Below are 14129 nucleotides of genomic sequence, written 5' to 3'. Positions count from 1 at the left end.
TTGGTTGATGGTGCATAGAGAGCCAGACACAGACAAGCAATATATCAGAAAACAAACATTCCATATTCAGTTAATATCGGTTAATGTTTTACATGTGTTTCATTTCAAAGACAAATCCCAAAACAATTTAGGATATGTTTATATTGTACTATTATAGTCCTTTTCTCCTTTGCATAACTTTTATTAGATTTGACACGACGAGGTAAGGTAGGACTCAGACGCAGGCGTAAGGTAAGCCACCAAGGCAACAGGTTTATTTCCGGCCAACAGGTGTCTCCTCTCAAGCTGAGAGAAGAACAGGGAAGCAAAAAAGTGGAGAACAAAAGGCGCTCCACTGGGGAGGAAAAAGCACAAAAACAAGGCAAAAACACTTGGCACCAAGAACGAGGACAAAAGGACTGTGGGACGCTTCCATGCACTGACTGTGACACTTCGGCACTGAGGGGAGAATGCAGGTGGCTTTTATTGCTGTAGGTGATTGGTGGCAGGTGGTGATAATCAAGGGCGGGGACCGGTAATTATGGAGCGGCAGGAAGGGCAAGTGACCTGGGGTGAGATGAGAGTTAGATTTTCAAGGTAAAACAGGAAACACAACAATAAAAGCATGAACCGCCACGCCGGTAGCGGCGTGACAAGATTTGGCTTACTCAATGACTTCCCACACAATATTTGTAGCGGGGAAAGTACCTTTGAACTCTACGTCCCAGCATTCTTCAAAGTTTCCTTCACTTTTGGTCCCAACAGTCAGCCGGCCACAGAGTACAGAATCTGGAAGGAAACACCTAGCGTTGCTTGAGTCCTCCATCCACATTGGCGGGTGTCCGGCGGGACTTCTTGAGGTGGAGCAGACGCAGGCACTGCGACCTGAAATTCAGGTCTAAGAAGGCGTAGAGGAAAGGGTTGAGGCAGCTGTTGGCGTAGGCCAGGCAGGTGGCGTACGGGTAGGTGAGCATCGTGAAGCGCAGGAAAGCGCAGGTGGCTGGGAACACGTCCAGGTTGGAGAGAGCCATGGCGCTTCTCACAGCATGGATGGGAATCGAGCAGGTGGCGAAGACCACCACTAGCGTGATGATGATCTTAAAGAGTCGCTGCTTGCGTTGATGCTGCTTGCGGCGGGTCTTGAAGTGACTGATGATGGTACAGCTGATGAGCCCGTAGCACACCATCATGGCCAGGAAGGGGAGCAGGAACGACAGGACGAACAACGACAACCCAAACCCAGCGCTCCACAGGCGTAGCTGATGCTCGCTGCTCACCGCAAGGCTGAAGTCCAAGGTGCACATAGTGTGGTTGTTGCTCGTACTGTGCAGGGTGGTCCGGAAAACGAAGAAGGGCAAAGCCAGGAGACCCGATAGCGTCCAGACGGCAACGAGGGAGGCGTACATGCAACTGCGGGTGCGCACCTGCCTGCTTGACAGCGGGTGCACGATGGCCATGTAACGGTGGAAGCTCATGCTGGTGAGGAGGAAGACGCTGGCATACATGTTGAGGACCACCACGTAGCAACTGATCTTGCACAGGAACCATCCGAAGGGCCAGTGGTAGCCCAAGCCCGTGTAGACCGCCCACAGTGGCAGGAAGGACACGAAGGTCAGGTCGGCCAGGGCAAGGTTGCCGATGTAGACGAGCGGTACCCTGCGCTTCCCCTGCGTCCGCCAAACAGTGAAAAGGACTGCACCGTTGCCGAGCAGGCCCAAGATGAAGATGAGCACGTAGAGCACCGGGAAGAGCATGTGGTAGGTCGCAGGCTGAGAAAGGTCGCAAAATCTGACATCCTGACTCTCCTCATGGGAGAAATGGTAATCGGGAGGGCTGTCTGTAGGGTCCATGGCTTTTCTCTCTCAGGCTAGCGGTGGATTGTATTGCTGCTCATCTGATCTGCAGCCTCATATGCAAGACAGCCCTCTTGAATCGAGAACCCTCCCATTAGCCCCCCGCCCCTTTTCACAACACTTCTTCCCACCAGTGGCGACTGGACCCCTAAATTCCCCTTTGCCTGAAAAAAGAATATGCACTGCTGTGTGCACAATTGCTTATGCGCTTGAATACCTTCATCTTTTGTTCAGCTACTTATCACAGATGCGGTGCCACAGCACTTTTATTTATTTACACAAATCGGACACTGCTTGTAGAGTGGGTTGTTTAACTGCGCGAAATGTGGACGGTCATTGGATAAATGCTGGGCTTTTTTTCGCCCCTCTGATGCTAAGCGTCTATCGGGGTTTATGGAACAGTGACCGGCCCAAACATTCGGCTACTGTGTGATGATCGGATGATTTGTCTGAGGTGTAAAAAAAATAACGTCCCCTCATTTGAATGATCAGTAGCCACCAGTGCTTCCCATTCATAGTAAAATAAAATAAACAAGAATGACAAATATTTTTGAAATCAGTTTTTCACATTCATTTTGCTCCAAACTATATGCTCCATTTTTTTTTCTGTTGCATGTAACATGATGTGTATATATCATTAACTATGATTTCACAAGTTATTTCCTTTGATCTGTTGTTTCAGTGATCTGACACCAAAAAGTCAGTGACCTAACATTCCAGTGGTTTATTTGAAGCATGTGTATAGTGCCCAGGGGATTTTAACATCCTGGGAATGCATTTAAGCCAGTATCTCACTCAGCGACGAAGGCTCCCGAGGGTACGACGGCGTATTAGGGCTTCTTATAAATATTTTTTTTACAGAGAGGGGTAATATACCGAGAAAAAACTTAAAAAAAACACACACACAAATTTACGAGAAATAAACTCATTTGCGACATTATAAAGTGTGGCAAATTTGCGAGAAAAAACTATTCCGATATTATCAGACCAATAATCCAGTAAAAATTACGATCAACAATATTAAGGTGGAAAGAGTACCGGTATATGAATAATTTTTTTTAGCTGTTGTTGATCATAAGTTGTGCTGGAAGTCGCATGTCAAATATACTCAGACAAAATTAGCCGGAACAAAACATTTCAGCCAGTAATCGTAATAATTTAGCATATGGTGAGAAATTTGCCAGCATGGAAATGGCGGAAATATGGAATGAGATAAGAAGTATATGCTATCCAATTCACGGCGGCACGGTGGACGAGTGGTTAGCACGTCCGCCTCCCAGTTCTGAGGACTCCGGTTCGAGTCCAGGCTTCGGCCATTCCTGGGTGGAGTTTGCATGTTCTCCCCGTGCCCGCGTGGGTCTTCTCCGGGTACTCCGGTCTCCTCCCACATTCCAAAGACATGCATGGCAGGTTAATTGGGCACTAGGTGTGCTTGTGCGTGTGCATGGTTGTTCGTCTCTGTGTGCCCTGCGATTGGCTGGCAACCAGTCCAGGGTGTCCCCTGCCTACTGCCCAGAGCCAGCTGAGATAGGTGCCAGCACCCCCCGCGACCCTTGTGAGGAATAAGCGGTCAAGAAAATGGATGGATGGATGGATATCCAATTCAATAACCCAAAAGTCAAGTAGGCCTATAGGTTAAGGTGTAGGGCCTAATGTATAATATAAATGCATGCCCAATATTTCTATTGTTTTCTATTATTGTTTGTTTCTAAAGGGATTACCACCCAGTCCCGGTGACAAAATGTCACGTCGGACTATTCCTCAGTTATTTTCTCCTTGAAAGTTCAATCACTATCACGTTTATTCTGCTATATATCGCAGATTCTGACCGCCACCCAAATTGACCTGAAGTAATAAATTTTTGCATCTAGGGCTGTCCCCTGTATAGGCCTACGATGTCTATATTTATTATCGGAGTTTGCGCACTGAGCACTTGCTTCCATTGTCTGGCGGATAGCGGCGGCGGAAGGTACGCGGGGGAAACGATACCAATTTACAGTCCGACTGCTTGCTTGGAGGCTGCCAGATCGAAGAGAAAACCGCCATCGCGGATATATTGCCGTGTCACGGCGGCCAGACAGACAGCAACAGTTGTCACGATGTCTGAGCTGAGATGAGACGGGAGCGGCGGGGCGAAGATTGCGGCGCTGCTGCTCGACTGCCGCGTCCCGCCTGCTGAGGCGCAAGCTCGTTTATCACCTGGGACGGCCACGGCAAGCGTTGTGTATGCGTGCGCGTGTCATCCTGGGATATCTGCGTCATTTAGCGTGCAGCCTCCTCCCGGTGCTGTCGGGGGTTTTCTGCGGGAGAGCTGAACCCAGACGCCCGGCTAGCCAATGATCCGCTCAGCGGGGGAACGAGCTGTTGCGTCCGCACAGAGTCATAGCTGACGAGCCTTCGGAGTCGGACACACACACAGGGCGCCAGGACAGACAGACAGACAGGCAGACAAACAGACAGGCAAGCCGAGAGACAGACGGGAGCGAGAGGAGGGGGCGACAGCCTGTTACGGCTCCCTCGACCCTTTGCGGATCGAGCCGAGCCCCCTCCCGCTTCGACCAACAACCCCCCGTTTGTTGGATGGGGGGAAAGCAGAGCACGGCGGGGCGGTCCCGGGGTGCTTTTCCCGGCGTTTCTACGGATGACAGCGCGGTACCACCGTCGGCCCATTTCGGCCACTACCGGTCGAGCGGCACCATGGGCCTGCGGAGCCGCTCGGTGAGCTCCGTGGCCGCGATGAGCATCGAGCAGTCCCCCACGGTGCCCTTCGGCTTTTACACCCCCAGAGGCACGGACTCGGATCGGGCCGGAGGAGTGTCTGGGGGCACCCCCGCCGCCTCTCACGGGACCGGCTACCAGGACAGTGGCGGTGGACGGCATCACACAGACGGGGTGCTCTATCTGGGGTCCCGGGGGTCGCTGGCTGACACCTTGCCCCTGCACATTGCTCCCCGCTGGTTCAGTGCTCACAGCGGTAAGAGCGCTCGGCACACCTCCGCACATGAGAGTCGTCATCAGGCGTTTTTTTGTCGCGCCCCATTCGGCTGACATGCTGGGCGGGCAGCCTGCAGCCAAATCGTTAATGCACTTTAAAGGTTAGACTTGTCCAACTGTTTGATTGAGACCCAAAATGAAAATGACTTGTAACTACGGTTAGTGTTGAAAATTGCAATACATTTTGCTTTGTCTCTTTGTATTGTAGGCTGCTACCATGCGGTGAGGTTAAAACAGGTACTATACATGGAATGTATTCCAAATATTTAATTTGCTATTGCTCCGTTTTGGTGGACACTGCATATGCATGAGATATTTATTCAACTTTTTTTTTTTTTTTTTTTTTAAGAATGCTGGTGTACTTAGTTTGCTGTGACCTTGCATTTTATAGTTCTAATATTTATATTTGGCTTATAGTTATCTATCTATCTATCTATCTATCTATCTATCTATCTATCTATCTATCTATCTATCTATCTATCTATCTATCTATCTATCTATCTATCTATCTATCTATCTATCTAACATCTTTTAGTCCAAAGTCCACCCTCAGTAATAAACCTACCCTTAAACAATGTCAACCTGTCTGAGTGAGCATTAGCAGAATTCAGTGTTCGTGGGTCAGTGTTAGAACGGGTTGCGTTGAACTTAACGTTGCATGTGCGTTGTGTGTCAAAAGCACTGTTGCACTGACTGTATAGGTCATCCCTTGTTGTGTGAAATGACACTAATAAGCCTGTTGCTAAATCTGGCTGAGTCAATTAGCTCAACGATTTAGTCCAAGGAGGGAGGGAGCAGAAACTGGAGATGATGGAAAATAGAGTGAGGCGTGCGAGGATGGTATGAGAGGAAGGGAGCAGGTTGAGGAGGATTTGTGCTTATCCGCAGCTTACCTCATTCATGGTAAAATATTTCCGTGTGCATTAATTTGGCATGTCAAGCTCAGGTGGTCACAGTTACTTCAGTGCATGTAGCCATGTACTGTACAATGGATGTACAGAAATCCACAAGGGGGGCGCAGCAGACACAATCAAGCCCCCAGGCTCTCATTACCGAGGCCCCAGCCGGCTCACAGCAGGGGAATAACAACTTGGATGTCAGCAGCTCAGTTGTTTTGCTTTTGCCCTGCCACTGATCTTAGAAATGTGAGGAGAACAGACAGCGGGGGAAGCAGTCAGGAGTAGGTTTGAAAAGACCTTCTGCAGTTTGAAACCAGGACTATCTGTCCGTTCGTTCTCTGTATTGTTTTACTATTATAAATATTATTAAGCTCGGGCGAGTACTGGTAGCAGGCGTCGGTATCGATTCAGTAACCAGCTTTATTTTAACTCATTCGCTCCCAGCCATTTTCACAGACACAATCCCGTTCACTCTGTTTTACTGGATTTTGACTGATTTTGCAAGGCCCACAGAATATTGTGTTCTATGGGGTATGTGCCACGGAAGAGGCGGGACGTGATTTTGCACATCAGTTTGTTTCCGGTCCGGGTTGCGAACGCGCAACCGAGCGGCACTAAGTCGGAAGCACAAGTATTTTTGACGCAGCCCACACGTCGCAAACCGAACCGGAAACAAACTGATGTGAAAAATCACGCCCGCCTCTTCCGTGGCATATACCCCATTGCTATAAAAACATGGAACCTATCAAAAGAAAAATACAAGTCTCTTCTTTCATCAGGAAAAAAAAGTAAATTTCTATCTGTTTCCGTTTTGCAGGAATTAGCATGAGAATATAGCTAAGTTTAATCAATTTTCCCGAATCTATTTAGAATTGTGAGTAATTGAGCTTTTTTTCAACATGGCCCAGGTTGATCTCTTTTGCTCTGCTGCCACCTGCTGGCTGTTTGTGTAATAACTACCATTTCTGTAACCGTTCTTTGCAGTTGACAGGCTGCATCAAAGCCTTCTGTATGCTCTAGCATAAAAAAATAAAACAAAACAACATATAAATATGTCTTTGGGACAATTAAAACATTAGAAAAACGTATTTATACGTTTTTGGGAGCGAATGATTTAAGGTATTGGTACTCGCGACAGAGGTCGATATTCTTGTGGCTGTTTGATGATCCGGAACTCGAAATTGGAAGAATATAAAATTGAAAACTGCTATTACTTTCATGTACTTTTAAGGAAAAATGCGATATTGGGATATGTACGTCTTTCTTTAAAATTATGGGTCATTTTTTGGGCTGTGGAATTTTATGTATCAGAAGTACTAGTAGTGAAAAATAGTCTTTTGCAAAGCGCTATACAAATAAAGTGCATTATTATTAAAAAAAATAAATAAAATAAAAATGGTGGTTTGGCCAAAACAGTTATGATTAGTAGCCCAAACTAGAATGAAGAAATTATGTAAAATAAAACCTGGTCTGTCTTGCATTCTCGTCTGTCTGGGCTCATTATGGATTAACAAAAAACACAGATGATTTGGAATCCTTTACGGGGTGGATTTCATGATATATAATTTTTTTTTAATGTGTTTTTGTAGCATAGAAATTGCTATTTCTTGTTGAACAATCTGCAAATTACATTGTTTTGAGATCCTTTCTTGAATATTTTATAGTTGGTAAAGATGTCAAACAGTAGTATGATATTGGCATGGATTGAGTATCAACTTTTAAGAACTGCAATATGAACAAAATTGTGTTCATACTGAACTGAACAATTGTAAGATCTCGGACCAGGTGCACAAGTTTTCTGTGAGTACTTTGGGTTTCTCCCACATGAAAAGAAAAAAAAAAAAGAGACGGTTGTCGACAGTTGTAAATAAAAACTATAAATTGGCCATTACTGTAAATGTGAGCATCCCCGTTTGTTTTTATATGCCCCGAGATTGGCTTGCCTAATCTCAGCTGGGATAGACTCCAGCTCACCCGCACCCCTAATAAGGACAAATGATGTAGTAAATGGCTTGATGTCCATCATGTCCCCTCAGTTTTTGTCGCATCATAAAGCAAAGGCATCCTAAACTGGATTTTTCTGGGTCAATTTAATAAGTGAAAGTGCCCGTGCTAGGTAGAATGTGAAGGCATTTCTGATGACGTCTGTGCTTTTCAAATATTTTGGCTGCATTCCTTCACAGGGAATTTCACCCTGAGAAGGCACATGCACTGCATACTAGTCACATCTAATGCGATGCAAATAGAGAAGTAATAAGTGGATTATTGCGATTTTTTTTAAAACTCAAATTTAGAAAATACTAATCAGTAAACTTGTACATGATAATGTTTTTATTTAACTGAAACTTCAACACTGTATTTAAAAAATGGGTTGCAATCTGTTTCATGTTTGAACATCATTAAAATAAATTAAGGCTTAATGCTCAATTAAAACATTCTTCCACGCTTAAAGTGTAAACTCTAACCCTAAGTAAGACTTTTTTGTTAAATATTTCCATCAAAAATTGATGTTTAAATATCAATTCGGCTGCATATTGAATCGATACAAGAATTGCACCCTGTAGTATCGCGATATATTGCCAAATTGATTTTTCTTAACACCCCTAGTAATAACGAAAGTGATCAAAATCTGCATTTTTGGGGTCGAACTGGTTCATTGTACTGTTCACGTATTAAAGAGTAAGTCAAGCAAAACAAAACAAACAAACAAACATTTACAATACAGTCCCACTAGTCTCATTACAGTATACTGACATGTTCATGGAATATGAATTAAGCAGAAAAAAATCCATCTGTTTGTATCTATCTCAGGATGACCATTTTCATTGTGTACTCATTCTGTAGAGTACATTTTACTCCAAACAGAGTCCAAACCAGTGGTGTCAAACATACGGCCCGCGGGCCGGATCAGGACTGCAAAGGGGTTTAATCCGGCCCGCGAGATGATTTTGTAAAGCAAAAAAATAAAATTGTAGTCTGACTAATTAATAAGACGTACACAATCAAAACGTAAATTTGTACATTCACAAGCAGTCTTCAGATGAGCAATGCAACTTGTATGGGGGAATTGTCCTGGATGTCATTATTTTACACGCAACTTAAAGTTACGGTTTGTTTAATTATTATTATTTTTTTAAATCATAGACCGACATAAACGTGTTAAATATGACACCAATTACACAATAGATATGACAAGGATTAACATCCTTATAACGTCATTAACTGCACCACGCAATGCATTCTGGGAACAATATATATGCAAAGCAGGTAGATTTAACGCATCCTAAACGTATACCGTAAAAGTGTTGCCGCGTTCCATTTAGCTCCGTAAATTAGGGCTGGTCCATGAAAATCTGCGTATAAATGGTGGCAATTATTTTGAAGTTATATACAGTAATTTCCCCGATGCGGCCCACTTGGTAATATATTTTCTTCCATGCGGCCCCTGCGCTAACATGAGTTTGACACCCCTGCTCTAAACAGAGTAAAATTTACACTTGGAAGACAGTAAAATATTCAGAGTAAATTTTACCCAAAGTAATTTTACTGTGTATGACAAAAATGTAGTAATTTTTTTTCCACTCAGAAATTCTAAGAACATTTTAGGACATTTTTTTCAAAAGCAATTGAATGGTGGATTCAGTACGATGTGCATGCTGTGACACAATGTATTTTATTGTTTATCATGCACATCATAGGCTAATTTTGGAAATCCTCACATGTTTGTGTTGTGTTCAATATTTACTGATGGGACAGTGCCAGAGTGGTTAGCACATTTGCCACAGCAAGAATGTTTTCAGTCAGTGTTAATTCAGGTCGTTCTTTGTGGTTCTGGGTTTTTCTGTAAGACTTGTTTGACGCATTACAGTACAGATAATTCCTTATAAATATGTCTCACTGTAATAAGGCAGCCTTTATTTTTAACGCCATCTCTGTGTTAGTAACTTGCTTGTAGGTCGTTTCCCATTTTAGCTTTGAAACCTAGCACAGTTTCCGGATATTCATTCAGATTTTTCAGCCTGGCTCATGCTGACGAGCCTCCTGTCACAAAGTGGCAAAACAAGAATTCACCTTCCTCACCCATCTAAGGTGCTATATCAGCTTTTGTAGCTCTCTACCTGTAATCTCTCACCATCCATCCATTAACTCTTTGACCGCCAAAAACGTTTAATAATGTTTAGTAAAATTCACGATGTATGCTGCCTTAAACGTTAAGTGACGTCAACTACTTTTTTTTTTTTTTGTGTGAATATATCAGTGGTCAGTGCAACGTCCAAGTGCAGCGCAGCTGGGTCAATGAGTTGTGAAATCAAAAACACCCACTAACTATGGCCAACAGATGGCAGCGGTAGCTGCTCGAGCCCTAACTAGAGCTGCAAATTACAATGAAACATTACGCAAACTGATGAAATAGAATGTTTTCAAGGCTGACGTGAATGATAAAAGCCTTTGTAACGTTAAACCTAACTTGATGGAGCATCACTAAAAAAAAATATTACTATCAAAGTCACTGTTGTGGAGAAAATGTATCTTTTCTTTTCAATTTCCGCTTAATGTCACTCAAATGACCTATTTTCAAATGGTGATTATTAAAGAACGGAATAAGGTAGAAACATACTTTTTTCGAATGAAAGAATGGAATGCGATCTTTCATGTGGTACCCATGTTGTTTATGTAGCAAAAGAACACAATATGTTTGCTTCGAAAAATGAGTTAAAATGCTCGAAATCCGCTGGCATTGGGGTTTGTTTTTTTTTTAATAACGTGGCAGTAAAAGAGTTAATTTAGCAAAATACTTGTCTGTTTATGCTCACTGAATTGACAATTCCCTTGAGTCTGAAATAATCATGCACAAGAGGAAATACAGATTTACCCATCTATTCATTTTGTCATCATCTGGTTGGGTTTTTGTTTGTTTTTGCTTTTGTCAGGGTTCTAGTTTTGAGTGGGTTTTGTTTGAGTTTGTCATCATGTTCCTTTAAGTTTCTGTTATGATCTGTTATGCTGCTTTCTTAACGTGTCTCCCATTGTCTCGTCAAGCATTGTACTGCCCACCTGTGTTTGCCTGACTTCAGAACCCTCTGCCACTTAAGTCTTGCCCAGCTGTGCCCAGCTGTGTCCCATCGTGTCAATTAGTGTGTGTATTTAGTCTCTTGTCTCCGCTCTGTGTTGATTCCTTGTCATTTTCCTCCCGTCAAACTGCCGATTCTGTTCCACGCCTTGTCTCGTTTTACCCTGCTGGAGTTTGTTGTTTTGGCTTCTTAACTCATTCACTCCCAGGCGTTTTTACTGTTTTATTGTTTTTTGACTGATTTTGCAATGTCCACAGGATATTGTCTTCTATTGCTATAAAAACATGGAACCTAGCAAAAGAAAGACTAATCTTTCTTTTGCTAGGTTCCATGTTTTTATAGCAATAGAAGACAAAGATTAGTCTCTTCTTTCATCAGGACTAAAAAGGTATATTTTTATCTGTTTATGTTTTTCAGAAATTAGCAATAGAATAGCAAAGCAAAGAACACTGGGAAAAAGAGCTTGTTGCAACATGGCCCGTGCTGCTCTCTTATACTCTGTTGCCACCTGCTGGCCGTTTTTTTTTGTAATAACTACCATTGCTTTCAGCGAACTTTTCAGGTCTGAGGCTGCATCAAAGCCTTCTTTATGCTATAGCATTTAAAAAAACAAAAAACAAACCAACGGAAAAAAAAACGTATAAATACGTTTTTGGGAGTGAATGAGTTAATTTGTAGCTCATTTTTGCCTCCTCATTTTTGTTTGTTAAACATTTTTTGACAGCATTCTTTGCCTCCTCGCCCTGCTTCCCTGCATTTGGGTCCAACACCCGTGACGTGACACTTCATGGTTGAATGAAGCCTATCTGACTTTGGGGGCTAAGCGGGATATACTCCTCAACAGTATAGCTCCAAAGCCTTACAGATGAGCTACTGCCGCCCAAAATAAAATAAAATATATATCCTCTTCAAAATTGGGCTAAATAAATAATAAATTAAAAATCGTTTAGTGGAGGTTTTTATTCTCTGAGTGATCTTGGCAAGATTCTGTTTTTCCTGAATAACTGTCACGAATAAGGAATAGGTACCCCTAAAATAATCTTCCATTTCTAAATGGTACATGAGGGAGTCCGTAGCTGGCTTAGATAGTACAGACGAGTCTAAGATCATCTTTCCCGACACACTGCAATGCCACACACTCAGAAATGGCAATGGCACTAATGTATGTATGTGGGACACGCAGACATCGTGTAGTGTTGCATTGTGTTCACCCAGATTGATGTTGTGGCTGGACCACACATTGGAGGGGTTCAGGAAGATAAAACAAATAATCTGTGGTTCTTTGCGGTTTGGGTGTGGGATTCAAACATCCACTGTAGGTCAGTCCTACGATGTTTTTTTTTTTCTTCTTCTCTCATAAACGTATGAGTTGCATCCGCATACTCACGATGCCTCACTGTCTTCTCCGTGCAGTGCGGGCCGCTGAGGACAGGGCACACATATTTTACATTAAAAAAAAAAAGAAAAGAAAAAAAGAAAAACGCTGCAGAATTCTGTCAAGGGTAAAGGAGGATGGACTGCAAAGTGGCTGAAAAGGATTTGAGGATTACAAATGTGTTTTTAAACAGCAATGGTTTGTTGTCATATTGCTAATACGCACACTAATCACGTTTCCTAGTAACTGCATTTATTTATTTTTTTTCACAGCAATGATATTCACACACAAACCAGTAGAGAAGAGAGAATGTGAGATCACAATTGAGAAAAAATGAAAGAATTATTGATTCACTAGAGATCCTTCCATCTATTTTCTAGTTCTTATCTGGGGTTGGGTCATGCGGGAGGGGGATAGTTTTAGCAGGGAAGGCCAAACTTTCCTCCCCCCAGCCACTTCTTCCAGCTCTTCAGGGGGCGATCCAGAGATGTTCCCAGGTCAAACAGGGGATAGTCGTTTTCCCCAAGATACTTGAACATCCTGAGTAGGCACTCTACCCTTTTCTGACTGAGGACCATGGTCTCAGTGGAGGTGCTTACAAAAACGGCCAGCAGGTGGCAGCAGAGTATAAGAGATCAATCAGTGCTATGTTGAAACAAAGCTGTTTTCCCCATAGTTTTAAAAGAGATTTGTGAATAATGATGAAACTTAGCTGTATTCTAATGGTAATTGCTAAAAAATGGAAACAGATAGAAATATACTTTTTTTTCCCCTGATGGATGATCTTTATTTTGGTAGGTTCAACGTTTTTATAGCAATAGAACACAATATTCTGTGGGCCTTGCAAAATCAGTCAAAATCCAGTAAAACAGTCAGAAGCGAAGGGGTTTGCTTCAGTGAAAATGGCTGGGAGTGAAAGAGTGAAACTAACTGTCAATGTGTCTTGTGAAAGAACAAACAAAACAAAAAAAGCTTTTTTTTTTTTGGTGTACCTTTGTTTTGTGAGTTCACAAACTCCGGAGAATACTTCTTGTATCACTCCCACTGATAACCGCTGTTCCCGAACCACTGGTGGTTTGGACCAATCACAGAGCGACATTGTGTTTGGGGGCGGGATATGCAACTGTGACGAAACCAGGAAGCCAGCGCCGACGCCGGAGCTAAATAACTAACCTAACATGGACGAATGGACGCGACAATTAATTCTGTTCTCGCAGATTTACTCACCGTTTCCTTGTTGAATGTTGGCGAGCGAGGGGCGCTTCGTGCATTTCTAGCTGGTAAGATGTTCGTGCTTTCCCCCCCTTCGACAAGAACGAAGATGAAATTTTCACCCATGGCTGTGATTGGTTAAAACAAACGTGTAGAATGTCGCATCGTCCAATCAACTCGAATTATTGTACAGAATGTCCCGCCTTTTCCCGACGAAATTACTGTGGAGAGGTGCCAGATGGATCTGGTAATGTAATATCTATCTGGCTATTGCCAGGTTAGCGGCATCCAGTACTGGATGGACTTTCTTCCGGAATAAGGACATTACTCATTATCATTTAAGTGTGTTTATTTAACCTACTACAGGGTCAGGCAAAATTATCTGACACATTTGTAGGTTTAATAAAAGACAAATAAAGTAAAGAAACAAAAAAGTGTGTGTATTTTCGAAAAGTACGTATAATGCCATTTTTTTTTCATATAATTCCTTTTTGTTTTGTTTCTGTATAGTGCCATTATTTTTTGTTTCTTTTTCAGTTGATGCCATGAATTGGACTGGTGAACATCGCACTTTCATTGTGGAAACGTTTATCAAAACATACAAAATTGTAACTGCAACACAACGAGCGTTCCGCTAGCACTTCAAACTTGGTAGACATGATCCATACCAGCTCATAACACGATCTTGTTATGGGTTACCAGCTTCAGACTTACTGGATCTGCATTGAAACTTTCGTGAATGCTT

At 42.9% G+C, this 14129-nt stretch overlaps 2 protein-coding genes across 2 annotated transcripts in view; one reads left to right on the top strand and one right to left on the bottom strand.

Annotated features, from left to right (window-relative positions):
- Nucleotides 1–227: 227 nt before the first annotated feature.
- LOC144015855 (apelin receptor B-like) lies at nucleotides 228–1910 on the bottom strand. Its single transcript, XM_077516251.1, has 2 exons — nucleotides 688–1910; nucleotides 228–546 (listed from the first exon to the last, which is right to left on the bottom strand). Exon 1 carries the CDS (start codon nucleotides 1827–1829, stop codon nucleotides 783–785), a length of 1047 nt encoding a protein of 348 aa, XP_077372377.1. The 5' UTR covers nucleotides 1830–1910; the 3' UTR covers nucleotides 228–546; nucleotides 688–782.
- Nucleotides 1911–3766: 1856 nt separating this feature from the next.
- Nucleotides 3767–14129, top strand: part of znrf1 (zinc and ring finger 1) — a 32172-nt gene continuing 21809 nt past the window's right edge. The window contains exon 1 of the mRNA XM_077516247.1: nucleotides 3767–4806. Within this exon, the coding sequence (XP_077372373.1) occupies nucleotides 4413–4806 (394 nt within the window). The 5' untranslated portion in view covers nucleotides 3767–4412. The remainder of the gene's footprint in view (nucleotides 4807–14129) is intronic.

Source organism: Festucalex cinctus, chromosome 3 (genome assembly GCF_051991245.1).
Source record: "Festucalex cinctus isolate MCC-2025b chromosome 3, RoL_Fcin_1.0, whole genome shotgun sequence".
Lineage (NCBI taxonomy): Eukaryota > Metazoa > Chordata > Actinopteri > Syngnathiformes > Syngnathidae > Festucalex > Festucalex cinctus.
This window is presented reverse-complemented; position numbering and strand designations above follow the sequence as displayed.

Coding starts and splice junctions, on each gene's coding strand:
- LOC144015855 (XM_077516251.1), bottom strand. CDS start 1,829: ATGGACCCTACAGACAGCCCTCCCGATTACCATTTCTCCCATGAGGAG.